At 46.0% G+C, this 13,278-nt stretch overlaps 1 protein-coding gene across 2 annotated transcripts in view; it reads left to right on the top strand.

Annotated features, from left to right (window-relative positions):
* The window catches only part of LOC120979732 (solute carrier family 23 member 1-like), a 652,539-nt gene that overhangs the window by 91,096 nt on the left and 548,165 nt on the right, over window positions 1-13,278 (top strand). For both annotated transcript variants that reach the window (XM_040408688.1, XM_040408682.1), the window contains exon 3: window positions 11,204-11,361. In XM_040408688.1, coding sequence (XP_040264622.1) covers window positions 11,204-11,361 — 158 coding nt within the window. The remainder of the gene's footprint in view (window positions 1-11,203; window positions 11,362-13,278) is intronic.

Genomic DNA, 13,278 nt, shown 5'->3' with positions numbered 1-13,278 from the left:
AGACACTAGGATGAAGTCTCCCCACTTAACTCCTGTCATGTCAGGTACAACCCTTGTCTGGTCGTTACCAGTAATCACCTCAATTTCGCAAGACCTCTACATGGTAGCTTCCTTCTCGGAGTTGCTAACAGTCACAACACACATGTCAACTATAACGCTCGGGTCATTATTGACCCTTACCTCTAGGGGCACCGATGAGCTATTCCCCACCTGGGACACCCCCCCCAGCAGCAATAGAACCCTGTGGTATGTTTGGTACCACCTCTAGTACTACCACACTTTCCTGTCCGTTCACCACCTTGGGTACACCCAGCTGTAACTTCTCAACATTTATCAACCCTTCTGCTTTTTTTTATAATTTTTCCTCCAGGGGGCACTATTCCCCCGATCACATCCTGCAACGGAAAAGGCATGTCATTATCATCACTTATTTCAAATGTTGTCACATTTTCATTTTGTACTATATTAGTACCATTGTTTCTAATGGTCACTTCATTTAAATGGCTAGAAACCACTTCTGCTGGAGTTTTGTCCCTGACTGCAGAAGTGTTTCCACCTCTCCACAAATCATGGACCAACATTCAGTCATGTATAAGTGTAATTATATAACCAACAAATCCATCAGTCCCAGCTGTCATTACCTGACAGTCAAATAAGGAGGGTGGTCCCTCAGGGGAAAATCGTGCGGTGGCACTTAACCCCACTACTGCTCGGCAATTGAAGCTAAGTGAAATAAAGGGGGCAGCAACGTGTTAAAACCTAACTTTTAATAGTGGCAATAAGAACCCTATAACGGGAAAATGAACCCCTTACAAACATACAATACAGACAACAACGAGGAACCTGGTCACCTTTGGTCAAAACCACAGTGCCACCCCTGGATGGAGGTGAAGTGGGACTGGTAGACCAATTAAATGTAACTAAAAATAAGACCACGGCGGTGTGCCTGAAAGTCTATAGACATGCCAATAGGCAAAGAAAAGGGTCAGTCTTACCAGGAAGAGGACTGCGGTGCGCAAGTGTGGGTCAAGATCGTCCTTTTCCTGGCAAACAGAGGTGTATCTTACACTTGGAAGAATCCTCCGGTAGATGGTCACTTCTGTGATGGAGGGCCGCAGGGAGGAAATCTATCCCTGTTTTTGCCCTACTCGGCCTGTAACGCCCTGAAGTGAAGCTAACATGGGGTCCTATCCCTGCAAGGGGTGGCCCCGTCCGGAACCTGACCCTAAAGAAATAAACCTAGGTAACCCTGTCAGAGACAAGGAAAAAAGGCCAGGGATGTAATCTCAAGGTGATGATGGTAATGAATGAAAGCTTCTATAGCGATATATTCAATGTTCCTACGCGTTTCATATAGGAATATATCTACAACTACAGGAGGGTACCTGTGACTATAAAAGACCCCATAGCGCATCAGGGGATCCGTAGGTCTTACTGCCAATAATGTCCCTCCTTGGGTCCCACACAGGAGGGGACGTCCATTGTCCCCATTTGCTTTAGCGTGAGTGTAGTTGAAGCCGCTGGTATAGTGTAACTAACAGCTCCTCCCACTCTATCTGGGAGGTTTTAACACGTTGCTGCCCCCTTTATTTCACATAGCTTCAACTACCGAGCAGTAGTGGGGTTAAGTGCCACCGCATGATTTTCCCCTGAGGGACCATCCTCCATATTTCACTATTAGTTTTCTCCGAGGGACATGGCAGGATTCTTGACCACGGGCCTGGATAGGGACTTGTGGCTCACTGAAGCCAAAACAGTTTTTTCAGAGCAAACCTTTACTCAGAAAAAGTATACTCCCACCCTCAACGGGGCATTTGCCGAATTGACTCGAATTTACAAGGAACACATTAGTTCATGGTGGGAGGTTCAGGGCTTAGAAAACTATATCAAACAGGGGATTGTACCCTGTTTGATCCGTATATCCCTCACCCCAGCTAGTCGGATCAGAAACCCAGATTTATTGAAAAAGTGGGAGAGAGAGGTCACCAATAGCTCTCTGAGGTTTATGCAGATATTGCTGGATGAGGAAAGGGGGCTACTTGAACGAGTAGAGAGTAACCTTGCAGATCAGATAGAGACAACCAAAAAGTTTCATCAAGAAGCGGAATTCAGTACCAAAGAAAATCAATTACAGAACACCATTGAGAGATACCAGTATCACCTTAAGGAATGGAAGCATAGACAGTTTGCAAGGGATTCACAGGATTTTAAGGAGAACAAAGCATATCTGTTCCTTACCAATCCTGATAATTCCCATAGGACTGACGTGTCTTCTTCCGAGACAGAAGTCTCTGACAACGAGAGGGACAAATACCCCAGGACTAGGGGGCGAGGCCGTGGTAGTTATAGGTCCAGGCGCTGGGGTGGCCGTTATAATACGAATCAGCCAAGTAATCAGGCACAATGTGCTTCCCCTGCCCCACAGTCATCTTCTTCTGCCTCTTTTTTAGACCAAACAACGCATTATCCACTACGCAGCCGAAATACCTTAAGGGTCGACCGATTGTCTCAGGTGTAGGGAGTCTGCCTCAGAACAGCGAAATCTACATTGACCGGGTACTGGGGCCTTTTGTACAATCCCTACCCTCTTATGTGAGAGACACGAGCGATTTACTCTCAAAACCTCTGCCTAGAACCTAGCTGGCTCCTGGCATCAATCGATGTCGAGGCTCTGTATTCTTCCATCCCCCACGATAAGGGTCTCTTTGCTACAGCACATTTCTTGAGAGCCAGGGGCCGGCAGTTCTCCGCACATCATGAGTTAGTCCATGATCTTCTGAATTTTGTACTGTCTAGCAACGTCTTTCTGTTCGATGGTCGGATATGCCACCAGCTCAGGAGCACCGCCATGGGCAGCTCATGTGCGCCGTCCTATGCAAATTTGCTCCTGGGCTGGTGGGAAGAGACCATCGTATTTGGTGATATATCCAGTTGGTATGCTGAACATATCGTCCTCTGGGCCCGTTACATAGATGATATTTTCATTCTGTGGAGCGGGCCAGAGGCGGACTTTAAGAGGTTTGTGGAGGAACTTAATCACAACACCATTAACCTCAGGTTCACCTCAAGTATTGTACGTAACAATCTCCCCTTCCTGGACATATTAATTTCCAGGGACACCAAGGGGGGTTTGCAGACTACGATCTATCGGAAAGAGACATCAACAAATTCATTGCTTAGATGGGACAGTTGCCACCCTAGCCCACTAAAACAGGGGATTCCCGTGGGCCATATCTGAGGTTGAAACGCAATTGCTCGGAACAAGGGGAGTTTAAACATTAGGCAAATGAGCTGAGAAGACGCTTCCGGGCACGAGGCTACCCCGATAACCCACTGAGACGGGCCTACGAGAGGGCACGGAGTGAGACACGTACCACACTGTTGCATCCTACCCAGGGCCCCAAAAATGAGCCACAAAAAACACGAGTTATAGGCACATTCGACTCAGCAGCCAATCAAATCAAAGAAATTCTTGGACGCAACTGCGATACCCGCCTGATGGACCCGGATCTGTCTGATGTTGTCAGTCCTCACCCTTCGGTGACCTTCAGGAGGGGTACCAATGTCAGAGATCAATTTGTCCACAGTCACTATTGTCCACTGAAAAAACGGACGTGGTTGGATAAACCAGTCAATAGATGCTTTAAGTGTGGCCGTAGTAGCATTTGCAAATTTGTTACCCAGGGTAAATCACTGGTATTGGACTCTGCAGGCCACATGCACTACATACGTGATTTTATCAACTGCCGCTCCGCAGGAGTTATTTGTCTCCTTACCTGCGAGTGCGGTATACGATATGTAGGTAAAACCCGCAGAGAATTATGGTTACGTATCGGTGAGCACATTGGCGATATACGCTACAACAGAGACACTCCGGTGGCGAGACACGTTCACTCCGCTCATGGCGGACGGGTGTCAGCTATCACATTTTTAGGCCTTGAATCTATCAGGAAACCACCACGAGGGGGCAATTGGGATAAACGGATCCTCCAGAGAGAATATTGGTGGATATTTAAACTCAACACCACCAACCCTCGTGGTCTGAATGACCTGTTACAATTTGGCTGTTTCCTGTGATTTATAATAAGGTATTCGATCCAAAAGTGTCCTCTTCCCACGTACAAGTTTGGGTGGTCAATTGAGTGGAATAAGGGGCAACTTAGTATCATCCTCATATAACCCTTTCCACCATCTATTCACCCCTTTACCCCTAGGCTCCCCTTCCTCTCCAGCTTATGTCACCATTTATTAATGGTCACCACTTGTCCATTGTATTGCTTTCCCTATCTAGATCCGTAGGTCTTACTGCCAATAATGTCCCTCCTTGGTTCCCACACAGGAGGGGACGTCCATTGTCTCCTTTTGCTTTAGCGGGAGTATAGTTGCAGCTGCTGGTATAGTGTAACTAACAGCTTCTCCCACTCTTAGCTATTTTGTACTGACAGCCCGTATTGCGCTTTGCCCTGATGACGCCCTTACGTCGTGACGTCGGTGAGGCTGTGCTCTGTTCGGGCAGCCCTACAAGTTGGTGCGCACGTGCGAACTTACATGGAACGCGCCGCACCACGAGACATATGCCTAGTCACGTGGATGGCGGCGTCCGTCTATGCGCCTGCGCAGACCAACGATCTCCCTCCCCTTCCTTTTAAATCACATCAGCGTGCTTAGTCTCGCTGTCAGACACCGGCAGACTTCTCCGCTCTGCCGCACTCCTTGGTAAAGGCCACATGCACTCCGAGGAAACTGTAAGTATTTACCCAGACATGCTATCAGTTTTTTGCCGCAGCCAGTCCGTTACCCTGATTGGATTCACATTTTTGATGTTTCCACTCTACAGGTGCCTAGGGTGAAAAGGGCCACACGCCCTTCACAGGCTGCGCCACTATAATCCCTTTTCCCCCCTCCTCCCCTCTGTCCAATTACATAGTTGGTGTAGGAGTGGGGGCATTCTGTTTAAGACCCCTGTCCCCTGATGAGCTATGGGGTCTTTTATAGTCACCTTATACCCTCCTGTAGTTGTAGATATATTCCTATATGAAACGCGTAGGGACATTGAATATATCGCTATAGAAGCTTTCATTCATTACTATCATCACCTTGAGATTACATCCCTGGCCTTTTTTCCTTGTCTCTGACAGGGTTACCTAGGGTTATTTGTTTAGGGTCAGGTTCCGGACAGGGCCACCCCTTGCGGAGATAGGACCCCGTGTTAGGTTCACTTCAGGGCGTTACAGGCCAAGTAGGGCAAAAATAGGGATAGATTTCCTCCCTGCGGCCCTCCATCACAGAAGTGACCATCTACCGGAGGATTCTTCCAAGTGTAAGATACACCTCTGTTTGCGCACCGCGAGTGTGGGTCCAGATCGTCCTCTTCCTGGTAAGACTGACCCTTTTCTTTGCCTATGGCATATCTATAGACTTTCAGGCACACCGTCGGGGTCTTATTTTTAGTTACATTTAATTGGTCTACCAGTCCCACTTCCACTCCATCCAGGGGTGGCACTGTGGTCTTGACCAAAGGTGACCTGGCACTCCAGGTTCCCTGTTGTTGTCTGTATTGTATGTTTGTAAGGGGTTCATTTTCCCGTTATAGGGTTCTTATTGCTACTATTAAAAGTTAGGTTTTAACACGTTGCTGTCCCCTTTATTTCACATTCCCTGACAGTCCTCATTAGCCGCATGTCTGTCCAGTGTATTTATCCCTTCACCAGTCTCTGGTTTCAATATCTTGCTACCTCTTACCCGGGCCAGCATAGGGTCTCTAATTTTCGCTACCCCAAGCTTAGCCTTGGTCACTGGTATATTGGGCCACACAATAACCTTCTTCCCTGCAGATTCCTGTGAGGGAGAAACCGCAACAGGCTTACCCGCCTGTTCAGACACTGCGTTTAGTCACATCCCCTTGAAACAGTTCCTGACCTCTGCTTCTTATCACCTACCGGCCCAGCAGGTAGCAACTGTTGCCGGCTCACTGTCACGGGGTCTGCCAGACCAATAAACACAGGAACATTCTTACCGCCTAACATTGTGGATTCGGTAGTCTCGGGAGACGAAGATATTCCCAGGACGTCTCTACCGAGATCACCAGACTTCTCTTGGTTCCTGGTATGCCGAACACCAGCAGACTCCTTACTGCAACCGTTGCCACCGGTTGAAACAGCATGGCCTGGAGTCCCAACATATCCTGGACAGTCACTCCAGCCGCACCCTTTAGGACTCTGTGCACAGTTGCAGGTAATATAGGAAAACCTCACTGTTCTCCATCTTTTTGTCTTTCATACATCTGCTTTTCCACCGGAACTCCACTCTCAGCCAAGTTTAGAGCAGCCTCTCCAAGTGCAGCACTCGGCTTCCTTAACAAGGAATTAGATTCTCCCATCAGCTGCTCCATTACTTCCTCTGTGGCTTTGGTTTTCCGCCAAACCGGGCCACTTCCCATAGATGACATCACCTTCGGTATGAGCGGTTTCCGCTACATCTGACCATCTTTCACCCAGGTCGCCATTTTGACCAAAAAATTTCCATATGTCAGTCTCTGTAAATTAGGGGTATCCCCGATCAGTTTGCACCACAGAAAAAAAAAAAAAAAAGATTATCACCAGCAGCAGTACTGACCAGGAACAGGTAGGCTGACGCCACTTTAATGCAGGATCAGGTGGATAATATATCCTGTATTTGTTGTGACGCCAATTGCGTGCGCACGGTACTATCCCACCCTTCCAAGGTGTTATAACGCACGTCCCAGATTAGGAATGCCAGAGTGGCGTAGTGGCCTATAATGTCTGTGTAGAATAGTGATACTTGTGTCACGGTGTCTCCTACCTGGGTACGGACGGACTCCTGGCTCCTGGCTCACTTGCAATGAATTTGAGTGTAGTGACCTGCATATTTATTTTACACTGCAGCATCTACCGACTAATTCTGTTTGTGATTAGCTGTTGCAAGCAGAGCTGCAGGGTAAAGCATAGGGGCACAAAGTAAGAGCCTAAGGTCAGTGTAAAGTCCATAAAAAAAAGCGCATGTGTTTCGTCTGTGAAGCTGTCCGTGAAGGATCCTTTGTGGTCCGTGTGTCCGTTTTTAACATCCGTGTGTCATCCGTAATTCACTGACGTGGATCAGCTGAAAATTAATTTCCAAAGAATCTCCTATTAGTCTTCAGTAAAACGGACGCAACACGGACACAACACGGACATGTGTCAGTGATTTTCACGCACCTATAGACTTCAATGGACATCCTTGGTCCGCATCACAGATGAAAGTAGTGCATGTCCTCATGATTATTTTACTGACCCACTGTCAGTAAAAAAATACTGAAATGTGAACAGACACTTAAATCAATGGGTGCGTGTGCTGTTCGCGGAAAATGCGTACAGCACACGTCAGTGAAAAACAGAAATGTGAACAAGGCCTAAGCCGGTGGTGAGAGTCCCATAAGATTAAGTTTTAAAGCTTTAGTTGCTGATCGTTGTTTTGCTGAAACCAACACAGAGTAGAAAAATAAATAGCAGGCATTACCCAACTATGTTATATTTCACTTTTTTAGACCACATTGAAAATTCTACTTACATTAGTGTCCACCCGAACAGACCCACATACAGCCAAGCCACACCCACCCATGGCAGTCAATAGCCACAAGAGTTTGAGGTGGGGTGGTACCCTTGAAAAAGCTCTACATTTTTTAACCCCTTCCTGACCCTCATTGTACATGTATGGCACAGCAAGCAAGGAGTTGCGGCACTGCGCTGTATATATATATGGTGCAATGATCGAGTGGGTAAAGTTGCTGTGCTTGCTCAATCAGGGCAGGAGCTTGGATGTTACTAACAGTCTGGGCCTGAGTAAAGGGAGGCCACCCGTGGCTGGCACCCCAGGGTCTTTATCACTATGAAGAATGGTCCTCCACCAGATCTGTGAATTGATGCCCCTGCAAAACATGCAGATGCAAGTGCAGGCTGAACTAATACTGAATGAGGAGAGAGCCATTGCTGTACCTGCAGTCCACTCACTCCTAGAGCTGTACAGGGAATTGATGAGGAGAGGCTCAACGTGGGCCCTAAAACGTGTATTTACCTTCCCTGTTTAGAGGAGCGAAAATTACTGTGGCCAGTAGGTGGCAGCACTATAAACCCATGCTGTCTCCTGCTGGCACTGGAGTGGCACAGAAAGTGAGCCCTGTGGAATTGTGCTGCTGGAAAGTAAGAGTAAATGGAAAGAGGTGGGAAATGTGCAGCAGCCCATCCCCTCAAACAACCAGAAAAGCCTGCATGAAGGTCTCTTATGCTGTTGTTAAGTGCCTCTAATGCCACTGCCCCCCCCCCCCCCCGACCCCCCACTTAACTCCTAGGGGAGCCTTCCCTTTGCCCCCTGCAGAGCTCCTGGTAGGATGTGTTTCCTCATGCCCGTTGGGCCCTTTTCACACAAGCGTAACGGATTAGGTCCGTTCAGGGTGCGTTCAGTGAAGCGCGTACCATTTTGCAAGCAAGTTCAGTCAGTTTTGTCTGCAATTGCATTCAGTTGTTCAGTTTTTTTCCACGTGAGTGCAATGCGTTTTGATGCGTTTTACCACGCGTGTGATAAAAAGGTTAATAATAATAAATAATAAAGTTTACAAAACAACATCTCCTAGCAATCATCAGTGAAACATGCATTGCACCCGCACTTGCTTCCGGATGCAATGAGTTTTTCACTGAAGCCCCATTCACTTCTATGGGGCCAGGGCTGCGTGAAAAACGCAGAATATAGAACATGCTGCGTTTTTCACGCAACGCAGAACTGATGCGTGAAAATAAACGCTCATGTACACAGACCCATTGAAATGAATGGGTCAGGATTCAGTGACGGTGCTATGCGTTCACGTCACGCATTGCACCCGTGCGGAAAACTCACTCATGTGAAAGGAGCCTTAGGCTGCGTTCACACGGGCGAGATTTCCGCGCGGGTGCAATGCGGTAGGTGAACGCATTGCACCCGCACTGAATCTGGACCTATTCATTTCAATGGGGCTGTTCAGATGAGCGATGATTTTCACGCATCACTTATGCGTTGCGTGAAAATCGCAGCATGCTCTATATTCTGCGTTTTTCACGCAACGCAGGCCCCATAGAAGTGAATGGGGTTGCGTGAAAATCGCATGCATCCGCAAGCAAGTGCGGATGCGGTGCGATTTTCACGCACGGTTGCTAGGTGACTGTCTATACACTGTATTATTTTCCCTTATAACATGGTTATAAGGGAAAATAATAGCATTCTGAATACAGAATGCTTAGTAGAAGGTCAATTGAGGGTTAAAAAATAAAAAAAATTAACTCACCTTGTCCTCTTGTTCGCGTAGTTCTCCCGGTCTTTAGTTCTTTAAAAAGATGAACTATGGGCTAAAGGACCTTTGATGACGTAAGATCACATGCTCCAATCACATGGTCCATCACCGCGGTGATGGACCATGTGATTGGAGCATGTGATCTTACGTCATCAAAGGTCCTTTAGCCCATAGTTCATCTTTTGAGAAGTAAAGAAGAGACCGGGACTTACGCGAACAAACGGAGAAGGTGAGTTAATTTTTTTTATTTTTTTTAACCCTCAACTGATCACTTACTATGCATTCTGTTTTCAGAATGCTATTATTTTCCCTTATAACCATGTTATAAGGGAAAATAATAACATCTACACAACACCGAACCCAAACCTGAACTTCTGTGAAGAAGTTCGGGTCTGGGTACCACAGTCGGTTTTTTATCACGCGCGTGCAAAACACATTGCACACGCACGATAAAAACTGAACAACGGAACGCAATCGCAGTCAAAACTGACTGCAATTGCATTCCTACTCGCGCGGGTTTGCCGCAACACACCGGGACGCATCCGGAACTAATCCGGACACGCTCGTGTGAACCCAGCCTTACTGTTACCCTACACATCTCACATAGTGCAACCACATCATGTCTCCCCTTCACACACAGAGGGGCTGACAAATAATGTCATATCTCTGCATTGCCTGTGTTAGTCATGCAACTTTCAATTCCCCTGCCCCTACTTCTCCCACAAAGAAGTGCCACACTGTGCCACCCTACTTACACGGAATCCTGACTGACTGCAGCATTTACACTAGACTGACTGACATTGCATCGTTTACACTAGATTATGAATTGACTGACTGCAGCATTTACAGTAGACTTTGGACTGGCCACCAATTTGTACAAAGAGCAACTGTGAGAGGTGCATATTATAGGAGTGTGGTGGAAGCAGCAGACAGCCTCATTTCCCCAGCTACGTTTAAAATTTTAATTATGGGGGGCCCTCAGGGTAAGGCCACTCGCAGCAGCCATGATTTAGTCAGGTTGCCCTTGTGCTGCAGTCAAGAACCACATGGCCAATTAGCCAACGCATCTTCCTTACATTTAACTAATGAAGACCGCACTGTATAGTTGGTCTTCATTGTTAATAGCCACACGGTATTGATGGTGCTTTGAGCCCATTGACAATGAAAACCAACTATACAATGCGGTCTTCATTATTTAAATGAAAAGAAGCTGCAGGCTACTTGGTCCCACAGTTCTTGACTGCAGCACGACTGCTCCATGTGGCTATACCCTCAGGGGAACTGCAAATGTGACATGGAACCTGAGATCCATTCCAGAAAAATCTGACCTTCAAAAGCCAAATGCCGTTCCTTCCCTTCTGAGCCCTAAAATGTACCCATACAGCAGTTTACAAATTAGCTTTCCTTTATGAAAAAGCACTGACTGAACAGTTGGAGACTACCACTGGGGAGAAATTGTATTATGAGAAATCACTAAATAAATAGTTTGAGACTGCAGACCAGATTTGTGTCAGTCAGAAGACTGAGCCTGAGAAGACTGAGGAGCCTGGGAATTTAGCGGATCTGAAGCTAAAAAGATGAAAAGGAGGGAACCAGGTAAATGTTTGTTCCCCAGTTAATTTGAGATTTTTTGTCTTGAACTGGAGGGTCGCTTTAATTCATTTACCACTGCAGTTTTACTACTCCAGTAGGGGAGTGGCGTAGGAAAACTGAAGTAGTGTTTCTAGACAAAAGTGTTAGGTTTATAGATGAGCCAAATTTAACAGACACCATGGAGCATTTCATAAACTTGGTTCAAGGTATGCGCAAGCAGACTCGTCCAAAACTAATTCCATTCATTGTGTTTTGCAGCTTCTTTCAAAATGTCTGTTTTCTCAATCTTTACAGCATTATATTTTGGCTTTTGGAGGAATTATTGCCATTCCCTTGATTCTAGCAGAGCCTCTATGTGTGAAGCATGACAATGCAGTGAAAAGCCAGCTGATGTGCACCATATTCTTTGTGTCTGGAATATGTACAATTCTTCAAACAACTATTGGAACAAGGTATTTAGAACTTTGCACCTTAATCCTGAGAACAAAATGTCTAAAATGACTTAAAAAAGTATTCATACCCCACATTTCCAAATTTTTTCATGTTACACACACAATCTTAAGTGTATTTTATGTGATAGACCAACAAAAAATAGCAAGTATGTGTGAAGAGAAAGGAAAATGATACATGGTTTTGAAAATGTTTAATTAATAAAAAAAAGTGTGCATGCATTTGTATTCAGCCCACTGTACTCTGATACCTCTAAATAAAATCCAGTGTGACCAATTGCCTTCAGAAGTCACCTAATTAGTAAATCGAGTCCACCCGTGTGAAATGTATTCTTAGTTTAACTACAGCTGTTCTGTAAAGGCCTCAGAGGTTTGTTAGTGGACATTAGTGATCAAATAGCATAATAAAAAAACAAGAAACACACCAGACAGGTCAGGGATAAAGTAGGAGAAGTGTAAAGCAGAGTTAGGTTATAAAGAAAATATCCCAAGCGCTGAACATCTCATGGAGCACTGTTTAATCCATCTGAAAATGGGAGAAGTAAGGCACAACTGCAAACCTACCAAGACATGACCATCCACCTAAACTGACAGCCCAGGCAAGGAGAGCACTAATTAGAGAAGCAACCAAGAGACTTATGGTCCCTCAGGAGGATCTGCAAAGATCCACAGCTCAGGTGGGAGAATCTGTTGACAGGACAACAATTAGTCGTGTAGTCCACAAATGTAGCCTTTATGGAAGAGTGGCAAGAGTAAAGTCATTTTTCAAAACAAACCATAAGACGTCCCAATTGCAGTTTGCCCCAAGCCATGAAGGGGACATGTGGAAGAAAGTGCTCTGGTCAGAGGAGACCAAAGTTGAACTTTTTGGCCTAAATGCAAAAAATGCTTTGTGTGGTGGAAAACTAATACTGCATCACCCTGAACACACTATCCCCACTATGAAACATGGTGATGGCAGCATTATGCTGTGGGGATGCTTTTATTCAGCAGGGTTAGGAAAGCTTATGAGAGTTAATATGAGGACAGAGCTCAAAGGGGGCTGAAATCAAATGCACGCCACACTTTTGAGATTTATTATTGAGACTTCTTTAAACAGCAGCAAAAAAAGTCCCAAACACACTCCAGGAGGAGGGTGGAGTAAAAAAAACTGGAGTAGCTTTTCAAGACAGGTTTAGGGATGAGACAAATTTATCAAACATATGACATTTGATAAATGTGGCATGAAGTACGCTAACACAGACTCAAGCAAATCTGACTTCAAATATTCCCCTCATGATAAATTCACTCCATAGTGTTTACACAAAATTTTGTGACATTTTGGGGGTTTAGTGCCCTATTCTCCACATCTCCAAAAATGGGATAGGGCAGTGCAGATGTGATTAAAGCCAGCCTAGCACATTTACCCTAAGTTCACACTTGCGCGTTTTACAGCGCGTTCGAACGCGCTGTAAAACGCATAACCGATGCAAACCAATGCTTCCCTATGGGACTGGTTCACATCTTCGCGTTTTACAGCGCGTTCGAACGCGCTGAAAAACGCCCGACGCATAAACAAGTTCTTGAGCTTCTTTGGGGCGTTTTGTTGCGCGTTTGCGGCCATAGGACACTGCTGTCAATCACACAAATACGTAATACGCGCGTTGACTATGGACAAAAACGCGCACAAAAACGCGTGACAAAAACGCGCGTTAAACGCGCATATCAAATACGCTCAGGTCTGAACCCAGTGTTAGGGCTCATGCACACGAACGTGTGCTGGTCTGGCCCATATTGCGGCCTGCAAACAGTGGATCCGCAATACACAGGCCACGGCCATTTGTGCACCGCATCACAGATGCGGACCCATTCACTTGAATGTTCTATTTTTTTGCGACGCGGATGGATCACGGACCCATTGAAGTTGAATAAGTCTGCATC

Source organism: Bufo bufo, chromosome 1, assembly GCF_905171765.1.
Source record: "Bufo bufo chromosome 1, aBufBuf1.1, whole genome shotgun sequence".
Classification (NCBI taxonomy): domain Eukaryota; kingdom Metazoa; phylum Chordata; class Amphibia; order Anura; family Bufonidae; genus Bufo; species Bufo bufo.
Note: the sequence above shows the minus strand (reverse complement) of the source record. Positions and strands in the feature narration are given on the sequence as shown.